Source organism: Perca fluviatilis, chromosome 23, assembly GCF_010015445.1.
Source record: "Perca fluviatilis chromosome 23, GENO_Pfluv_1.0, whole genome shotgun sequence".
NCBI classification, from domain to species: Eukaryota; Metazoa; Chordata; class Actinopteri; order Perciformes; family Percidae; genus Perca; species Perca fluviatilis.
In genome coordinates, this window is record NC_053134.1 from 4,891,636 (window position 1) to 4,913,849 (window position 22,214).

A 22,214-nucleotide genomic window follows, 5' to 3' on the forward strand; every position below is an offset into this window, starting at 1 on the left:
TCTTTAAGAGTGAATAAAAAAACACCCTTAGTCTCTTTTGCCTTACAAAGAATGCATTTATTTCGGAAACACACACGACAGTGGTGGCGTGGAGTTTGCTTCAAGAAACAATCTTTCCAACTTTTCCAACAGTTATACTCAAGAAACAAGGCCACAGATAGTTTTTTTTAAATCTCAACAACACAATGCCTGTCTCCAGCCCCAGGTAGCCTTTCTGATTAGACATGCCAGGACATCTTAACTTGCTGACAAAGTAAGGGAGAATACAGGGTCACTTAACCACGACACTGCAGAAACACCACTCACCAATTGGCTATTGACACGCTAATATTTAAAGTTTGCTAACATTAGCTACTATAGACTACTGGTCATACCAGACCGAATAAGCCTGCGGCAGCACAATCCCTGAGGTTCTTTATTTCTTATGAATTCAATTTCTCATTTGTAAGATGAACATTGTGTCATTGCTTCTTTTAAAAGTTATATTGTCTTGCTTTAAATGGCAAAACACAAAGGTGGCCTGCACCCCGGCAGCATTGTGTCTATGTGAAGCACTATGGTCCAGTTCCCCAGCGTTAAAGGGTAACTTCCGTTTTTTTCCTATGTTTTTGTGTCTAAGTGACTGATGGGAACAACAATCTTTGACATTGGTCCAGTATTAAGCAAGACCGTTGCTGTCGGCAGTCAGCAAAACAAGCTACGGTAATAGCAATTGTGCACCTTCTATTTACGTTCATAAAAGTGCTTGTTTTGCCGCTGACAGGCTCAGATTAATATTGTAAGTGTCTGACAACATTATGGAAAGGATTTCTAAGGAGGTCACTTTTCTGTTAAAGAGAAGATCCTTTCTTTTAAACATAAAAACATCAGCGAAATAGAGTTCGCTAAAGCCACCAGACTCCATGTAAATAACCAGTAATTTTAGCAATCGCAAAATACACTTCATTCAAAATTGACAGAAACAAAATAAAACTGTGAAAAGCCGTTTTGGGTCGTCTTTCCACTTTTCCAACCATCACAACTCTAGTTTTGGTTGAAATAAACACAGTTTACCGATTTACATGTGAAAATATGTTGGGTCTATACACACTAAAAGCATTTTTTTTTTTAAATGGAGTCTGGTGGGTTTAGTGCTAGCAACCTCAGAGCTGTTTCTGGTTAAACAGAAAGGTTTTAAAAATGCAGATCTCTGAAGGGATCCTTTCCATAATGTTGTCAGACACTTGGAATCATAATCTGAGCCTGTCAGTGGCAAAAACAGCACTTTTAGTGAACCAAATTGACGATGCACATTTGCCCCATAGGGTTATATCGCAGCGCAGTCTGTGGCTGCCGGTTACAGTGTTCAGGCTCAATACTGGACCAATTTCAAAAGATTGTTGTTCCTATCAGTCACTTAAACAAAAAAGGTTGTAAAAAAAAACAAATTACCCTTTGATGTCAACTCTCCAGAAAGATGGCAAGTTTATCAAACTCCCAACCTGGATTGGCACATCCCAGCTTCCATACTACATCAGTGTGTGCTACACAATGAGTGTATTTACTATGTATTATTTACTTTCTTCTCCTTATGTATCAACTTTAACCCAAACCGCATGCCAAAACGACACTTTCATACTGAAATCTTGTATGAGTCGGTCTGGACTCTGAACTTTCTTGTTAGTGCAGTTCAGGACACACATAGGTGCATACTGGGAGATGAAGTCAATTTGCAGCCTGATCCTGATGTCCATCTGATCTTTAACCCTTAATCTCTAACCCTTAAAGTCTGTGTGTGAGAGTCTGTGCGTTATAAACTACAGTATGAAAACAATAAGAAAAACTAGGCCATCTAAATGCCACCAGAGCTATTTAGCTTCCCGGGTTACATCCACCTCATCATGAATATTAACCTTTTATTATTATTATTCTCCTCTCCGTCTGTCCTTTGTGCATTCATCAACATTCATGATGTTTATGATGGGGGGGGGGGGACTCAGCTGCTTCCTACATCGACCTTTAGCCCCACCCACAGCTTATGAATATTAATGAGGCAGGCATTCGAGGAGACAGAAAGTGAACTCAGAGAGGTGATGTTAGTTTTATTGGTTTTATTCTGATTATCGGTGTTCAGAGTGAAGAGAGAAGTGACCGATGGAAATTATGATTTCCCAGCGACTGAGACAGAGCAGTGACCTTTACTGAAGAGCTGTCAATCAAAGTGGGTGGCAGACACACAGAGAACTTCATGTTCTTTCACTGGAATAGTTTGGTTTGCAGGCAGAGAGAGATTGAGAGAGACACAGAACTCCACAGAGTTAATCTGATTGAGATAAGACTCTAAATCTTTGAGGAGCCAGCGGAACTCTAAACTCCAGACCGTCATATTTCCATAATCTGCCTCTTATCCAACCTCTGCACATTCATCTCCATTCCCATCATGCACCTGGCCTCTGAGACCATTACCATAATTCAACCAGTGTGCAAAAAAACAACAACAACTTTGCCTGTTTGCGAGTGACGGGACTAAGCGTGAAGGCAGAGGGGAAGAGATAGCGATCTGCATCCAGCAGCATTGATCGGTTTACTTTTTCAACTTGCAGACAGTACACAGTCACGCCACACTTCATATGTGTTTGCATGTGATCCGTCTTCTTATCGGTCTTATTTTCTGCTGAGGTTTTTTCTTTTTTTGCCTTTTTAATCCTTTGTCTCTGTTCTCACAATTGTTCTCCCCTTTTTATTTTCAGAGGCAACAATATTCAGAAGTCTAGTGATCTATGGTTCCCCTTCGGTTGTCTATCTCTCTGTATTGTCTACCATGTAAGAAGCTGAACTGAATCTCTCTGAAAAGCTGTGCAAAACCGGAAAAATACTGGAACACTGAGAAATAAAACCCCCAAAATCTGTCATGTTCGTACAACCTTTAAAGTGCTCATATTATACTTTTTGGCTTTTTCCCTTTCCTTTATGGTGTTATATATCTTTTTGTGCACGTTATAGGTTTACAAAGTGAAAAAGTCCACGCCAAAGGGACTTACCATCTCCAACAGAAAACACTGTTCACCAACTGCTCCAAACAGCTCTGTTGTAGTCCAGCCTTTACTTCAGAGACAGACATGGTCACTTTGTAACACATGTTATAATGCTCGCCTAGCTGCTAGCATGGCACGCCCTCATACTCTGCTTCTGACTGGCTAGTAGTCCTTACCTAGGTAGTGTCAGGGCACGCCCTCATACTCTGCTCCTGACTGGCTAGTAGTCCTTACCTAGGTAGTGTCAGGGCACGCCCTCATACTCTGTAACCAAGGGGGTAAGTGAGCGTCTGAAAAGCGTACCTATGGAGAGGTTCATAGGCTAACAAGCCATCACCTCCCGTTAGCATTCCATTGACTCCCATTCATTTTGGCGCCACTTTGACAGCGAATAACTTTACATCTGAAGCGTTTAAAGACTCTATTTGTCCGTTGTTTATTTCTAAAGAAACACGACAATGTATAAAAGGCTCCACTACCTTGTACCTCACGTTATGTAGCAGACGTTTTTGTAAAAATAGGCTAAAAGTCCAAAATTCCGCTGCAAGGCTCTTAACCCACACTAGAAAAAGGGCACACATCACTCCGGTTTTAGCTTCATTTCATTGGTTACCAGTGAAATTTAGAATACATTTCAAGATTTTGGTTCTAACTTTTAGAGCCCTACAAGGTCAGGCGCCCCCATATATCTCTGACCTGATACAGCTGCGTACGTCCTCACGTAGTCTGAGATCAACAGGTCAGAGATTTTTAGTTGCCCCCCGTACACATTTTAAAACTAGAGGGGACCGTTCGTTTCAAGCTGTGGCACCTAGGCTGTGGAACGCATTGCCTCCTTCCGTACGTTGTTTGGTCTCAGTTACAAATTTTAAAACTGAGTTGAAAACTCTTCTTTTCAAAGAGGCGTTTAATTAATTAATATATAGTGTGGTTATGCCGGTTTTATGTTGTTTTCTGCTTAGTTTGTTTATGTACTGTAATGTATAAATGTTGTGTATCCTTCCATTTGTTGTGAAGCACTTTGTGATTTTTATCTGTGAAATGTGCTATACAAATAAATTTTACTTACTTATTTACTTACTAAAGATTGTGTCATAACCACGCGACTTACAGTCGCATAGTAGACAAATTACCGTACAGTCAGGAGAAGCTCGCAGGCAGTTTTGACTTACATTAGCTGTTTAGGTTTAATGACTAATGTTAACTAGCATGTTAGTGATCAGTAATTAGCCTGTGCCTATGTTATCTTCTTACATATACCTACGCTCTCCGTCTCTGTAAGATTGGGAATGATTGAGATTTCTCTCGGCACAGCTACCAGAAGACTTCACACTTTCAGACAGGTTGCTCACGTCTCATTTACGTCGTCAAGCTCAGTTGGAGGCTGCTTAGTAACGCTCAGCCAGCACCGGAAAAGAGACTTCTAATATCCTTCACTGGTCTCTGTGGAAGTCTACGGTGTCACTTTGTCCATTTATCCAACTGTCTATGTCTGCAACTGACAAGCTAGCAGTACTTACTGCGCATGTGTGACTCCCAACAAAGATGGAACAGAAGTGAGATGCCTCACTCTGTAGCTAAAACAGAGAGCTCAACACACAGGGTGAAAAGAGGAGCTGCAGCAATGTGCAGTACAACAAAAATATGTTTTTTTTCTGAAAATTAAACCACATAAACCTATTCTGGTACAACCTCTAAATATAATTATGAACCTGAAAATGAGCATAATATGAGCACTTTAAAGAAAAAGTTAGACATTTGGGATAATACCATTATTTGTTTCTTTTAGGAGATATATGAAGCTATAGCCAACGGCCGCTTAGCTTAGCATGAAGACTGGAACGCTAGCCTCTGTCCAATGTTCCAAAGGACATCTACGAGCACTTCTAAAGCTCGCTGATTTACATGTTTCTTGTTTGTTTAACTGGTATAGAAAGATAAAAAGAATGAAAATTCACCCTGGCAACCTCATGACAACAAGACTCTGGGAATGAGACTGTCCCTCTAGTGGCCAGAGTAATTATGACGGGAGTAAAGCAGGAAGTAAGGTGACGAAGTATAGGAGCGCCACATTTTGCGTAAGTAGGAATTAAAACAGGACTTTCACCTATGAGATTGGGGTTTGAGTCTTGTTTTCGTTTTGTTTGAGTCCAGTTTTTTTTTTTTACTTTACCGAACAAACGGAAGTGCGTAACGTTCTGCGCCACATGCGTAACCGAAAGTGAAGTAACGTAATAAATATCCATTACTTTTTCTAAAATATTAGTTTTGGTGCCTAAATGTAACCAAACTGCAACTGTTTCACGCTAATGTGTTGAAAACACTACCGTTAGGTTCTGTGTTTGAGATAAGAGGACAGAAAACGCTCCTGTAGGATGTATTTCTACTAATTTATGAAATGCTTCTATGGGTCATTTAAGAGGGTAGGAATGAACGACCTATATCGTAGTATGGTTTAGAGGACTGGTTACTGGGAATTTACCCGTCTAGGAAATAGTCCTGAACGATGATCTTCTCCTCTAACTCTTTTGGCAACAAATAATCAAGCATATTTACAAAAATGTCTATTGCTTTAAAGTAACACTGAAAATCAGAGACCACAAAAACCTTTAATATAAAACCCTGAACGGCCAGAGGACACCCCAAATCTTAATTTCATTGATATATACATTCTTGTCAAGGTCTTAACAGGTCCACACATGTTTTTGGTGTTTGGGTATGTTTTCCAGGGGACCTCTCCATTCCTGCTCCTCAGAGGATGAAGCCTTTTGGTTTTAATGACCCTTCCTCTGGCACCAACCTCTGGACAAACTTCACACTTCCACAGTCCCAGCACTGGTCAGTCTCTGGGGAAAACTAGTCAGGCTTTAAACTGTTATTCAGGTGGTTCTGTTCACAGAGAGGCAGGAAAGTGGGGAGATTATAGATTTTCAATTTGACCAAAGCCATTTACAGTCTGTATATGTGCGCGTGTGTCTCTCTCTCTCCCAGTGTTGTCGTCTTAACGAGCTCATTAACTCGTTAACATCGTTAAGGGCCAGTTAATTGGTTGTCCATTAGCCATTAGTAAGGCTCAGTGGAGAGCTAACGAGGGACTGCTGCAGTCTCACACACACACAACACACACACAAACACACAAAGAGAGGCGACATCCATCACTGTTTAAGCGCACACTCACAGACACAGTCATTTATTACTGCTAAACTAGCCACACACACACACACACCTCAGCCAATCTACACTATCAGCAATACTGAAATTTACTCAAGAGATGAAAGATCCCTCAAACTGTAATCACTTGAATGATCAGCAATCTGAAAAATTAAAATAACATCTGTGTCTGTCTTCTCTTTAAAAAGAGCTGAGCTAGCAGCTTCTCCTCTGCATGTAGTCTTTGCTATAAACATCCATCATACATCTCAGAAACTGATCTCAATCTTTGCATTAGCTGATTTGTTCGTGCAAAACAAGTTTATCACAACTTGGTTTGTATTCTCATAGTTTTTGCCATTGTTTCCACCTGTAATTTTAATATTGTACTTGCCAAATTAATTGCGGAGATGTGACATAAAAAAAAGAAAGAAGTCAGACGGGTTAAAAAACAATCATGAAACAAACCGCCACGTCTGTAAACTTCTTTATTAAATAGTTATACTTCATTACAATCACATCCCCAAAGGAACCACAGAAAATCACAATGTCTATATCTTTAATTCCCCCATACCATCTCCTCACTCCTGCATCTCTCAGAACAAAAACTTATCAAATCAATAATAAAATACAACAATAATTAATCATAATAAAATATGGGAAAATAAAAGGAAAAAAACTACACCTTTCTACCATTTTCTTTCCTCTTTATGGAGCAAGCCTAACAAATAAGCAAACTAAGCTGGGTAGCTTGTGAATTTCCCCCTCAGGATCAAAAATGATAATTTATTGATTATATTTTGTATTCTTGATCTAAATCTGCAAAGTAACTTAAGTTCAATAAACGGAAAACAATGATTTCAAGGGAAGGCACTTTCCTGGTTTTGAACCACAGCAGTCCATTACTTTAAGAGGTGATAACCACTGATACGCTGTCACCCAGAAAGGTCTATCATTTCAAAATACAATCTAGGGATGTATAGTAATTAAAAAACAACAACATCACAACTAGACTATTTGGCCACCCAGATGGTATGTTTAATATTGGGTCTGGGATAGGACTGCGTGATATTTTGTTTCATCGTCTACATCACAGTGTGTGCATGCGCGGTAGTCACTTCGCAGGACGTTGCGATGTTGACGCTAAAACTTTTTTGCTGCTTGATAGAAAAGTAAACTTTCACCGTTCTCCTTTTACATGATTGTTACTGGCCGAGCCTTCCCCTTCAAGACAGGTGGTCATGTGGGCAACATGTGTATGTGACGTAACGTTAGCCCGACGGAGTTTATGGTTATGGAAAGTGAGGCTCTCCGTGTGTAGAAAGTACAGGCATCTGCTGCTGACTTTTTTTTTTCCATGGGTAGTGAAGCTACAGTAGTCAGTGTTTTATATTCCCTGCAAAGACAAACTTAATCACCTGCTTAAACACCTGATTAATGCAACGTTATCACGACGTCTCCCGCCCATTTTTCACCGCAGAAAGCTGCTACCAGCCAGGCTCAAGCTAATATAGGTAGCCTAAAGAAACAAGGCGTCTGTCCCAACTAACTTTACGGTTCGGAGCCGCGATGCTCGAAACGTAACACTAATCTACAACAGCAGTCTGTGACTGATATGTTTATATAATTTACACTGATTTAAGTGTTTTTGGATACACAGTTTGTTGCTAGTGTTTGACATGCAGGTCTGCATGCATGGCAAACCACCAATCACAATCAATGTTGATCAATTAATCTAACAAACAAGCAGGCCCTGCTAGTCGACCATAACCTGAAATTTAGAGGAAGCAACATGCATGTATTATTACTATCATTCACTTTAGCCTGGATTTATAGTATTGAATACAATGGTGTCATGTCAGTCAACAAGTGTATTTAACCATCTTATTTCCCTCTCCAAAATCACTTCAGAAGAGTAGTCACAGCACTTACTTGCTTTGGTGTTTGTAAAGCATTAAAGTTCAACAAAGACTGTTTCCTTTTTATTTTCTATGTAAATGCACTCCCCTACAAAATCACCCCAGTTGTCGAGAATGATTTATTATTTCCAAATAGAGCTATTTATGTCATCTTGTAAAAATTAGTCTTTTTTCATATCGCATAAAAAAAAAAAATATATATATATATATCGCAATGTCAGTTTTTTTTCTTCCAATATCTATATATAATATATATGGGCCTAGTCCGAGCCCATCGACTGAAGGTATCAAATGAATGTAGTGGAGTACAAAGTTCAATATTTCCCTCTGAGATGTAGAGGAGAAGTATAACGTGGCAAAAAATATAAGTACTCAAGTACAACAACCTCAAAATTGTACTACAGTACTTGAGTAAATATATGTAGTTTCCACCTCTGGGTAGGTGTAATAAAAACTGTTAAAAGTGAGGGTTTGTAATTTGGCTGGATTCACTCTTTAAAACAAATCTCTCTGAACTACTATGAGCACTACAAAAAGCTCATTGTAAATCAAAACCAATACGTTGTGTCTTCCAATGTGGCATAGTAATGTTCAGTGTTACCATGGCAACAGATGCAGGCTGAAGTAAGAGCATCTTCTGTTGTCAGCATGAATATTAATCAATATGTAGTTCTTTTTCTTTTGTCTGTACAGATGAAAACCTCCTGCTGAGCTCCTTACACACACACACACACACACACACACACACACACACACACACACACACACACACACACACACACACACACACACACACACACACACACACAGAACGGCATCGCAGTCATCTAGCTGTTGCTCATTCAACATGACTGAGGACAGATGGCTGAGAGAGAGAGAGAGAGAGATGTGGAAAAGGAAAGAGATGGGGGTAGATTGAGTTATAGGGTCGGTGTCAGAGTAGATTTTGGTTACAGTGCTCAAAAAGCTTCAGGCTGAAAACATCATGATGAGAAATGACACTCTCTACCTCTCTGTGGCTGCAGCCTCACCGAACACTCATTCATCACAAAGTTTCCCTCTGGCCCTGGTTGAATTTCTTTTGGTAGGTCTACTCTAAATGCAGCAACATGGATTGGTCATCTCACAGAGCCAGATGTGATCCTGTCACTCTGGGATGACATTTCTACCAGAGACCCCTCTGGGAACAGTGCATTGCTTAAAAGCAAACTCTGGTATTTGCCAACTTGGTCTTATTCACATGCATTTGTCCATTATAACTCTTGCTTTCAATCTGGCTTGTTCGCATGCTTAAAAAGTACTGTAAGAGTGAACCAAACAACATGATTTGTGTCTGCAACTTTCCGAACTGCAGAAATAAATTGACAAGCACACATAGCCCTTTTTCAAGCCAATTGCTCCAGGAACTATAGAACCAGAGGAGCTATATTAAGAAACTAAAGTAGAAATCACTAAGAACCTTTGAAATTAGGCAAATTGGACGGATAGATTAGAAAACGATGATGGCGTTTGAAGTGCAGTTTTCACAATTCTCTTTGTTTTTGCTCTTGCGTGACGCTGTTTGAATAAACCACCTGACAAGGACCACCTCATGTTTCATGTTCTAAGAAGCCAATTCTCCACCTTTAAACATGACTGAGCCTGTGACATGGAAGATTACTGTGAGAGAAGGTGACTTTCACAAGCATGTTTAAGGCTTAAGCATTGAATGACTACAAAACAAAAACCTCAGTAGACAAAACATTTCATTAAAACTTGTGTGTGACAAATATATGTCAAAGTCTAAGCTTTGTCTACCTGCTTTGTCTAGGAAGTGATTAGCAAACTCTGATTTATATGTATATTTTTAAAAATCACGCATGGAAATGTACATAAAAAAATGGTTGCATCGATTATCGTTTTAGAATCGAATCGTTGGCCTCTGAATCGGAATCGAATCGCGATGTGCCAAGAGATTCCCGCCCCTAACCGCGAGACTCCAGCTGCCGTGCAGGATAACCCTCAGCTTGGAACCAGTTGCAAAATCACCTGAATCTTCGCTAGCGCGTCTCATTGGACGCATTCAAAGGGGGCTCTAAAGGACTTTGAAGCAGGCCCATCTGGCTGTAGATGTTTTGAATGCTTCATGTTTTAATTATTTAATTTGTTCTTTGTTTTCATTTTAAATTGTTAGGTTTGTTTTATGTCTGCAACTGCTATTTGTGCTGCAGTCAGTCTTGGCCAGGATACTCATGAACAATATATTTTTAATCTCAATGACTCTTTTACTCCTGGTTAAAAAAAAAAAATTTTAATAATAATAATAATAATAATAATAATAATAATAATAATAATATATACAGTACTGTGCAAATGTTTTAGGCAGGTATGAAAAAATGCTGTAAACTAAGAATGCTTTCAAAAATGGAAGTGTTAATAGTTTATTTTCATAAATTAACAAAATGCAGTGAATGAACAGAAGAGAAATCTAAATCAAATCAAGACCGCATAAATTCCTTTAGGTACACTTGCACAAAGTCTTTGGCTGGTAGGTTATTCCAAACATCTTGGAGAACTAATGATGCTGAGATCAGGGCTCTGTGGGGGTCATGCCATCACTTCCAGGACTTCTTGTTCTTCTTTACACTGAAGATGGTTCTTAATGACCTTGGCTGTATGTTTGGGGTTGTTGTATTTCTCAGCATTGAGGATACCATTAACCATTTGCAGGAATGCAGCCCCAAACTTGCAAGGAACCTCCATCATGCTTCACCGTTGCCTGCAGACACTCATTTTTATTCATCAGTCCAGAGCACCTGCTGCCATCTTTCTGCACCCCAGTTCCTATGTTTTTGTGCATAGTTGAGTCGCTTGGCCTTGTTTCTATGTCAGAGGTATGGCTTTTTGGCTGCAACTCTTCCATGAAGACCACTTCTAGATGGGTGTACCTGGGTCCCACTGGTTTCTGCCAGTTCTGAGTTGATGGCACTGCTAGACATCTTCCGATTTTGAAGGGAAAGACCACTGCGTCTATGATCCTCAATGTTCCCTGACTTTTTTTGCAAGTGTACCTATAAGAATTGATGCTGGTTTGAAGGCAAAGGGTAATATAAATAACACCAAATATTGATGTGATTTAGATGTTTTTTTGGTCGCACACTTTGCATTTTGTAAATTGATAAAAATAAACAATCATTATTTATATTTTTGAAAGCATTCTTAGTTTAAAGCATATTTTCCACACCTGCTTAAGACTTTTGCACAGTACTGTATATTGGAATACATTGGAATACTGGAATCTGCATTTCCTTAATATCTACACTGAAGATAAATATGACAAATATTTATCAAATATGGCACTCAGGTTGATAACTATCTTGGCAGTGGCAGATTTGATGAACATCTGTAGGACCTGAGGAAAGTAATGCTAAGGAGAAACTCCAGGAAAACCCACTGCTGCAAGGCAACAGTATTAATCCTCGAGTGGCACTTATCTAGTGGTTGTGGACGGCCGAGGAATCACCCGCTAGCAAAGCTCCATCCAAATGCCTTGTGTGTGAAAGCAAATGTGTTTATGGTAAATCCATAGGTCTTAGCTGTACTCACATACAGGATATAAACCTCTGTATACAGCGGACTCTCTCAAACTACATGTACAGCAGCACATCCTTGATTCTGCTGGCTAAACAGAGGACGATAACTCTTTTTTTAAAACATTCAACCCATCAAAACAGACATATCTGAGGGAGTCAGACCCACCATCAGTCCTGTCCAACAAAGAGGCACTCGTTATTGCGAAGCAATTAAAAGCAAATAAAAACAACAATGGATAAGCGAGGCTGCACTCTCCCTCTGTGTCCAGATGTCTTTAAGGCTCAGTGACAGATGAGCCTCTCAGAAAGAGAGAGAGGATGGGAAACCGATCATTCATCCACCACTTCTTCTGTCATAATGAACTGTCCATTGCCCTGAGTGTCAGACTTTGAAGACGGGATTGTACATCAGACTGAAACAATAGTGTTTCTGGTTAACAAAAAGACTCACCTGGCCAGATTAAAGGCATCATCGATAAGTCCCGCCCTGTTTCCAACCGAGATGATCTGAGAAAGAGTGAGACAGACAGAGAGGGCGAATAAAAGTTAGAGTTAAACAGAAAGAGAGTTCGACCAACAGACAGACCAAAAGACATACTTCAGGGTTGTTGTGTAGCTGTTGTATCAGCAGTTTCCAGTTCTGGAGGTCATAGTTCACACGGAAGTAGCCTGTCTGGTTGATGTTGCCTAGCAACCAGGTGTTGTCGTCCATCCGACTGATCCTGTGGGTTTCTGAGACAAAATAGAAACAATTAGTCAGACCGTTAATCAACAGTTTCTCCCTGATGGGGCGGCCTCTAGCTCACCCAGTAAGTGTTCGCCCCATGTAGGCTGAGTCCTTTGCAGCAGTGCGGGTTTGCAGACGATACCACGCTGTCCTGTTGTCCCATGAAATGGTGTTATTACTTTCAACATGTGATGTGTATTGTTTTGAACCTTAAAGTTTAGGTTGAGAAGACAAACTGTGAAGGATCAGTCTGAAGTACACTGTTAACCGATTGGATTGGACTCATATGGGAGTAACCGTAATTACAAGTCTCTGCTGTCAACATCCAAGTCAGAATTATGACTGGGTAACTCGCTCACTTTTTTTCTGAAAGCTCATTATTGTCCAATAACGTAAATGATTTTCCTGTTGATAACATGGAATCTGTACAATAAGCGTAAAGCTGCACACTATGATGCCTTTACCTTACATTAGGAAGATAAAAACACTCACCTGACTGGGATTTATACTAACTTGAACAGGTGCTACATTAACAAAACAGAATGCAGCAGAGAATGTAAAAACAACAACAAATATAAACTGCAAGATCCACACCATCTTTTACACCTTGCATGCTAAAAGCAAAGTCGTGTTGATTATAATGGCATCACAGCCTCCCACAGAAAAAACAAGAACATCCTCTGAGGTTGAAAAATTAGGCTGTAAGGTTTGGCAGAACAGCTTGTAGGATCTTTCAGACTTTGTATAACAGCCAGGTAATGAAAACAAGCTGACCTAAGTTTGGCCCACTTCCTCAACTTTCTTCCCTCTGGTTGAAATTAAACTTCAAGTCTTGAACTTCTAGACCTCCCTTCACCATGCGCCTTGAAAGTAGGTGAAGTTGTGCCAGAACCCATACTCTGTGTTTATTAACAGCTGTTGAGAATCAAAGCAAGCTTTATTCCTCAAAATCAGAAACATAGTTAGCTTTATTCTCCAAAAACGTCAGCAGAACCGGCTTTATTTCACAAAAAGAAAAGCAGAATGAGTTGTAATCTCCATAAACAGAACAATATTTGGCTTTATTCTCCAATATCTGAGGCAGAATAAGCTTTATTTACAAAAAAAACAACTAACCATAGAGAGTTTTACCCTCCACGAACAGAAGCATCTTTATTTCTCAAAATCAGAAGCACCATACGTTTTAATCTCCATAAACAGAACTATAATTGGTTTTATCCTCAAAAATCCAAAGCAGAACAAGCTTTATTTTCCAAAACACACATTGTTTTTTCTCTCTCTAAAGAATACAGAAATGTATTGTATTAGTATGAGCTTATATTCCCCATAAACAAAACCAGAATGAGGTTTATTCCCACTGCTGACAGATCTCTGAACACTGAAACACGGAGCAGAGCTATTTTCAGAGGAATATACCTGCGAGATAGAATTTCTGAGTCCATTAACAACAAATTACATATCAAGATAATGAGGAAATTAATTTGTGATCATGAGATAGTTTTACATAACAACAGAATCCCAAGATAATGGCTTGTGTTTCTCAAGGTAACAAGATAATTGAGTCATGATCGCAAAATAAACGTTTATGGAGATGATGTCGGATCTCAGATCAGCACACTAGAATGTTTTCTAGTGTTAGTACTTGAAGCATCCCGGCAGTACTGTACCTGTCTTGTTGTTGATCCAGATGAGGCTCTCCGAACAAACACTGGATGCGTTTCCCACAGCGACCGTCAATGGAACCTGCCACTGTAAACTACAGAGAGGGAGAGTTATGTCAGTAATGGTCGGCGGAATTGCATTCGGTTTTATGGCCTCAGTTATCAAATTGAGAGACATTATAGAGAGAGAGAGTGACGGTCAGTGGCGATCACTCAACATCAGTCAGCTGGAAATGGAGCGTGCAGCGCTGACTGTTACAGAGAGAGAGAAAGAGGCAGGAAGTGAGAGTGTAATAGCTGCAGCAGTCAGCGAACATCAGTCAAGGGGAAGTAGCTGAGAGTTATTGTCTTCTTCAGAGAGCGAGAGGTTAAATGTGGTCAGTTTGCTGATTTTTTACATTTTCAGATCAGATGAGAGAAACATAAAGGCTCCTTTATGGCTCCCGAACATATCAGACTCATAAAACTTTTTAAAAACCGATTGATTATCTCAAAAATTGCATCTCGGCTGAGCTTAAACATGGCGTGGCGATCCACACTCTGCAGAGTCAAGATATTTCCAAACTCCAAACAAACGTTACAGCAAAGAAAGTGTGTTGTAGTGCCATTGTAATTGATGATTTGTCCAAATGTTTGCTAATGATTTTAAAAGCTCTGAGATCTCATTTAATATATTTCATTTTGAGTTGTAAGTCAGTAAAATGCTTGTACTGATGTACATGTTGCCCCCTTACTTCTCAGCCTTTCGGTTTCCCTTTCAAGTTTTAATCTGCATAAATACAGTGTTTAATTGAATATTTTTTTAACTACTACATTAAAACATCATCTGTTTACAACAGCAATCCTAAAGTAGATATATAACTTTACACACTATAACTCAATGCTTTAAGAACGGAGTCAATTGGCATGGACAGGACAAGAATATTTTGCATAATGTCCATTATTGCATTTAAATCCATTAACATATTGCATACATATGGAAGAGTGGTCCTTAAAGAACTTGATTGGGAACTCTGTCCCCAATCAAACTGACAAAAAGTTAATTTGGACTGCTTTATTTGGAGCTATTTGTAACGCTAAACTCATTTTGCACAGATCTATCTAGTGCAGGAGTGTCAAACTCAACTTCACAAAGGGCCACACTGGAAAATGAGAATCGCATTAAGGGCCAGACATGTTTGACATGCTTTTATTTAACCGTAAAAAGTCAAATACCTTTGACTGTATAGTCTTGTCACTTACAGTTTGGTCCACATGAAGCCCTAAAAAGTCAGCAAAATAGTTCCTTAGTCATCATAGAGTTTAGCAATTTAAGCAAAACAATGATTCCATTCTTTACAACAAACTGTTTCACAGCCTGAATATGTAAACTCTCTGTGTAGAGAGGGAATTTTTGAGTCTCAAAGTCGGGAAATCTGCCAAATTCTGCTTTGAGTGTCGCGTAATTGCAGTTTGAAAAACAGCCACATCAGCGCACATCTAGGCAGGCCAAAATCTATTGTGAACCTAAATTGATATGCGGGCTGGACCAAAATTTGCGAGGGGCCGGATTTGGCACGGAGGCCTTGAGTGTGTTCTACTGTTACCGACGATGAGAGCCTGTCAGATACATAAATCACTGCTGCAACATAACAAAAATTGATTTACTCAAGTACTGTAGTTCAGTACATTTATGAGGTACTTTATGCTACTTTACACTTCTACTTCACTACATTTTAGATGGAAATCTTGTACATTTGACTCCACTTACTCCATTTGACAGCTATTTACAGATGAATAATTTACTGAGAAAACCTACTGTTTTGATTAACTTATAAAATATGATGCATTGTTATAGACAATTGCTCAAACTTGCATCAGTCATATTAGTCACATAATATTATATCTGGGAAGGGAAAGTGAAATGAAGAAAGAATGTGTAACTGTGTGAAAGTGATCTGCAAAAGAGAGCAATCCTCTCAGTTTAATCCTCCTCTGAATAAATAAGGGTGATAAACACAAAGAGCTTTTTACCATGTAAATAACAAGTGTGTGAAGATAGAGCCGACTCTAACAGCTCATTAGGAACAAATTACTTCCTGATGCTTTCTGTGACCAGTACACACACACACACACACACACACACACACACACACACACACACACACACACACACACACACACACACACACACACACACACACACACACACACACTAAAAGAATCTTTGAAGTGAGACCTTTTCTTAACTTCCTTTGAGTTTTTAATTGACTCATTCCAATCAAATTGATTCATATTTTAATTAAGTGGATTTTAATTACAGACCGCAAACAACAGTTCTATTAAGTGTGTGTGTGTGTGTGATTGTGTGTATGTGTGCGTGTGTGTCATAGGGGGCATTGTAACGCAGTCAGTAAGAGAAAGACCCATTTACCAATCCCATAACTGCTGTGTGTCGCCGCGGGCAATCGTGGATCGATACCACTGCCTAGCAACCAAATATTTAATCTGATATTTATATCAACGTGACTGACAAGAGCGGAACCCAATTACACACAGACACACACAGACAGACACACACACATTTAATAGAACAAAGTCAGCAGCATGGACAGCAGAATGTGTTCATTAATATTTGATTGAAATGAAGGCTGTTTATTTTAGACTAGACACCATTTTAGACTAGTGTGTGTGTGTGTGTGTGTGTGTGTGTGTGTGTGTGTGTGTGTGTGTGTGTGTGTGTGTGTACATTGCAGCATACTGCTGTGGATAGTGTATCTGTCCTGTCCAGAGGTGGAGGAAATATTCAGCTCCTTTACTGCAGTAAAAGTACTAATACCACACAATATAAATACTCTGTTTCAGTAAAATTCCTGTTAGTAAAATGTAAATATGTAAAGTTAAAATGTATTATAATTATAAAAATTTAAAACTCATGCGTATTATAAAAGCAGGATTTTACTGTTGGAGTTGGTTGAGCTGCAGCTCAGTTAGAACTATTAACAAATGAATATTTTAGGGATGCACGATATTGGATTTTGGCCGATATTCGATATGCCGATATTTTCAACCTCATTTTGGCCGATGCTGATACCAATGTATATATACATTTTTCCCCTGATATACTGTATATACACTTTAATTTTACTGAAGAGACATCCAAGTATCTCTCCTGTACTACATTTACCTTATTACCCTTACTGTATGTGTTGTAGATAAGGCAATACACAAGACAAACAACACTTGATTCTACCATAAATGTATCATTTTATAAATATAGACCGACACCCCTGAAAAATAGGTAAATTACTTCACTTGGAGGAGAATAAATTATATGCCAGTGCCACATTTTATTATTAAGTTCAGACTTCAAACTTCAGTACAATACATTTTCAAATAACAAATGTACTGTACATCATCTCCTACTTGAACAGGTCTGCTTCCCTGACAGAGTAGTTGACATTGTACTGAAACTTACAGTGGTCAAGTGCACAAAAAAAGTAGTCAAAAAGCTGTAGTCAAAACCAAGCTCCATATATTGTCTTGTGAGCCGACTGTACTCCAGCCGGGAGTGCTTGAAATGGCCAACTATTCTCCTTCCCACGGCCACAACATCCGCCACGCTGCGCTGAGACAGGACACCTTCATGCACCGCCAGTTGCAGCATGTGTGCCATGCACGGTAGACTTGCCACACCAAACTCCACCATAGCTTTAGCCATGTTACGGGCATTGTCACGTAGCACAACATGCACTCGTTCTCTTTCTATTTTCCATTTCCCAAACATATTATCAAATGCGGATGTAATTGCAGCTGCTGTGAGAGAACCGGAGCATTCCCGTGAGTGTAGGACAGCTTTTTTAAGGGTGAAGTCTTCGTCTATCCACTGGGCAGTGAGGCTCAACATGCTAACAGGGCTCACGCTTGATGTCCAAAAGCTAATGTGACTAGCGCCGGCGAGGAGCTTTTCAATGTGACTGGCGACAACACTCTGGAGTTCAGGTAAGGCCACATCAGAAAAGTAGCGCCGGCTAGGCATAGCACATCTAGGTACATCATTAGCCTGCTGAAGCCAACGTCTTCCAACACGCTGAACGGCTGGTTTCAAGAGCTAGCTAGACTATCTGTCCAATCTCAGTTTTTTGTTGCACGACTAAAACAACTTTTGAACGTACACACGTTCCACCAAAGCAAGTTCCTTCCCGAGGCTATTTTGCATTGGCACCGGAGCTCCGTGTGGCCCTTAGCGCCGCCCAAGACGATTGTCAATGAATTAAAGACAATAAACCAGAGCGTGTTTTTCTCCCATCCCGGAATGCTGTGTGGACTAGCCAGACCCTCCTCCGCAGCACTGTGGAGGAAGGTCTGGCAAAGAGAGACTGGGGTTAATACGACGCTACCAAGCCACGGCTGAGCGTGTAGTTAAATATTTTTTCAGAGTTGCACGCCAGGCAACAGCGTAGGGTCTGGCCAATCCGTTCTCACTCTGAACTCGTAAAATACGGACGCTTGGGCAACTGCAGCGTCAGATATGACGCAAAAAACACCTTCAACATGCGTGTAGAACGCACCGGGCAGAGCAGCAGCTTGATGGTGTAGTGGTAAGAGCCACAACGGTAGCGAGTAGTATGAAAGCCTGAAATTCCGCGTGGGGAGGGTGGATGGGTCAAACAATACAGGACTTCCACCCAGGAGACCGGGGATCGTGCCCCACGTGTCACGTTTCCTAAAGTCGCTTTCTTCTTTTGCTAAACCCAACCGTCCCGTTATTCCCACGTGTCATGGAAACATACCTTTTATAAGCCCACCCACGATCTTTTCCTCAACTGCGTCAAAAGTGACGTTAATAATCCCGACCAAGCGCGTTTAGATAAATCGCATTTAGATATGACGCTAAAGGAGACTTTTAGCGCCAACAACAATGCCCAAGGCACCTGACCAAGGGTCCGTATTTTACGTGATGGGTGTAAGAATGTGTTGGTCCGGCGTAGGGTCAGGCGTAGGGTCGGTTTCTCCACGTACAGTACGTACCCACGGCGCCGATTTGACGCAGAAGCATAAATCAGCCTTATATTGTCGTATGGTTTGGAAGACTTTCACTTGTGTTGATTTCATACTGCTTTTCTATTTATTATGCATTTTAATTATTTTCTTTAAAGACTTTATGAGTTCTGCTTCAGAAAGGTAAAGCAGTATATAAATAAGCTTCCTTACAACTGCGCTTCTGTGGACTCATGAATAATGTATCGCCGTCCTGTTTAAAGCTCATTTAAACAAACGCAGCCACTCGTCCTCCGATCACGTCTCTGTTTACCTGACAAGGCTTCTTTTCTCTTCAGCCACAATCGCAGAAACGAGTCGTGCTGTGTTTACATCCAGACGGAGACCCTGTTTGATTCCTCATCATTAGCTCGACCTTATCGTTAGCCGTCCTCTGGAGTCTCCTCGTCTATTTTTCTGTCAGCTCAGTTCTTTAAAAAAACACTTAATTGCCTCGCTGCGTCGGTTTGTTTGATGCAGAGAAAATAAAAGACGCACATTTGAAACGTCTCCCTCAAACCTCCAGAGAACTGGAAGAAGAGAAGAATGTTCAGTGTTAAATAAACTGGGAAATTGTCACCTTAACACTAAGTGTTATTTCATAAAGTATGGGATTTGTTGCATATTGTATATTGTATTGTTCACTTGTAATGCCACTTAGAGACTAGCCAGACCCTCCTCTGCAGCACCGTGGAGGAAGGCCTGGAAAAGCGAGACTACCTTTTATCCAGCAGGCGGATATTGTTTTTTATTGTTTTGTAGGATATCATAGGTATTGGTGTGCATACATTTTCGAACTATAAGACCCGTTCATGAAAACATATTAGATACAGGCTGACAATTATTTGTTTGTCACTACGATTTAGAGGGAGCTAATTGGCTGTTCAGTGGGGTTTCAATTTCTGTATATTTCAGTAGTTATATTTTTAAGAATTCTCCTTTTCCCTGCATGTAAATAAAAAAAAAGCAAATAAATAAATAAATCAGGAGTTTAAGTCAACAGCGTGTAACACTGTGGGACACTGCTGTACTTCTGAACGTGGATCACACAGCAGCGTCGGCCTCGGATTTCGATCCATTGACAGTTCAGCTAAAAACACAACAACAGTTTCTCTTCACAAGCGTTGGTGAATGCCCCGGGACCACCGAGTGTGTCTGAACGCAGCCCCGTGAGACTCGACAAGCGCGAAAGAAAGTGTTCAGCTCCTCTTACAACAAACAGCTTCAGTTCATCTGCTGACGAGAGCTCGGGAGCGACTCTGAGCCGGGGCGCTCAAGTGGAACACAAAAGACTCTGGATGAAAGAAAAGGGGAAAAAAAAAAACAGAAGGAGGGAGACATAAAATAAAATTAAAAAGAAAGGTAAAGAAACTTTTGGTGAGAAACTGAGTAGGTCAGAGTGGTTGTAAATGTCACAAATGTACAAAAACATGACAGAAAAGAAAGAGCTGCAGAGAAAAGAAAAGAATGAACAGGTAAAAAAAGAGGAGAGGAACTGATGAAGTATTGATGGAGGAGAAAGTGGGTCGATAAAACAGCGAAGAGAATAAACTCCAGAGGTTGTCAAGGATGTGAATAAAACATGTGAATCAAATATAAATGAAATATAAATGATGTAAAGGTGAATGTGAAAAAAACTCGGAGAAGTGCTTTTTCAGGCGAAAACGCAGGACAAACTTATTGAGGTGTGAAACAAAGAGTTTTGGGAGGATCCTTTAAAAAAATTAACACTATGAAGAGCAGACGTGTGTCCGGACTTCAGCAGTTTGAAGGCTGCCTAGTGTTCCCGAGAAACTGCAAGTTCAGAACTTTTAGAGCCATACAAGTAGTGGGGTTATAATTTGTAAAAGTTTTCCTGAGGGTGGCAGTAGACCAAAGGCCAGGGGTCAACCTTTAAAGCCATGTTTCTTAAAGTGCGGCCTGCGGCCCACGAATGTGACATAAAATGCATGCATTATACTTTAAAGGTGCTCTAAGCAATGTTGGGTGAAGTTACTTCTTGTTGATGTTCAAAGTATTGTCAAACAAAACGGAGGCTAGCTCGCCCCTCCCTCCTCCTCATCCCGTGCCCCTCCCTTCCGTGCTTCCTGAAACAGTCGCATCGTGGAAGTAGCCTACGTGCTAACGCTGCTGCGGTGATGGCTCAACCAACTCCTTCTTTTCGGTTATTGGCTGGAACACTGTTTGTTATGTCTTGTGGTGCATGTTGCCGCAGTTTGTTTTTGTTGCCGAAATATGTAACTACATGTCTCAGCGATGTACGTCGGTCGGCCGTGGCTTGGAAGCGTTGCATTTCCCCCAACTCATTTCCTGGTTCTCCTTCAGGAAGAGGGTTACCTTTTCCTGCTAAAGATTTCCCACTTGGTCAGAAAACACAGGGGAGACACTTTGTTTTTCTCACTATGCCTCTAGAGTTGGTATTTGCTTGCCGTCACTCTCTCACTTCTCCCTCGCTCTATCACCCGCTCCCCACACACACACACACACACACACGCCGGCTCGACACACACACACCAGTGCACAAGTATAAACATCAGGCCACTTACGTAGGCTATGGCGAGAGCTCTACGTGGAGCCTCCGCAGAACTGTAAAACAAGCTTTAGGTGCTGCCTGAGCTGACCAATCACAACAGAGTGGGCCAGCTGACCAATCAGAGTAGACTGGGCTTTTCAGGAAGGCGGGCCAAGAGCTCAGACAGTGTTTCAGACAGAGGAGCTACAGCAATGGGCAGTATATGAGAAACATAATGTTTTTTGAACATCAAAGCATGTAAACCTATTCTAGTAGACCCCAATAGTACAAAATGATGCTGAAAAGAAATATAATAGGGGCTCTTTAATCACCGCTGGTCCATTTCAATACGTTCATTTTCATTAGCTTACATTTGCTCGGCTACTGCATCAAACTGCACTCCCCTAACAAGCATCTGGCACCTCGCGAGTGTCGGGGGAATTACGTTCTGACATCAATGCTAGTGCTGTTAGCTAAAGTTATACATTTTGGTTGAGAAGTGGAAGAGAGATGGAAAAGCCAACGGAAAAAAATGCTAGTTGAGGAGAAAAGGAGGTTTCAGGAAAAAAGGATTAAGTCGTCGGTCCTCGGGGGACAGATAAATTGATATATATTTAAAATAATTTCACTGTTTCACCTT

At 40.4% G+C, this 22,214-nt stretch overlaps 1 protein-coding gene across 5 annotated transcripts in view; it reads right to left on the reverse strand.

Moving 5' to 3' along the window:
• LOC120553207 (thyrotropin-releasing hormone-degrading ectoenzyme-like) overlaps positions 1-22,214 on the reverse strand; it is a 265,616-nt gene that overhangs the window by 64,783 nt on the left and 178,619 nt on the right. For all 5 annotated transcript variants that reach the window (XM_039791371.1, XM_039791372.1, XM_039791373.1 and 2 more), the window contains 3 exons: positions 14,050-14,138; positions 12,254-12,387; positions 12,107-12,162 (listed from right to left, as the gene is read on the reverse strand). In XM_039791371.1, coding sequence (XP_039647305.1) covers positions 12,107-12,162; positions 12,254-12,387; positions 14,050-14,138 — 279 coding nt within the window. The remainder of the gene's footprint in view (positions 1-12,106; positions 12,163-12,253; positions 12,388-14,049; positions 14,139-22,214) is intronic.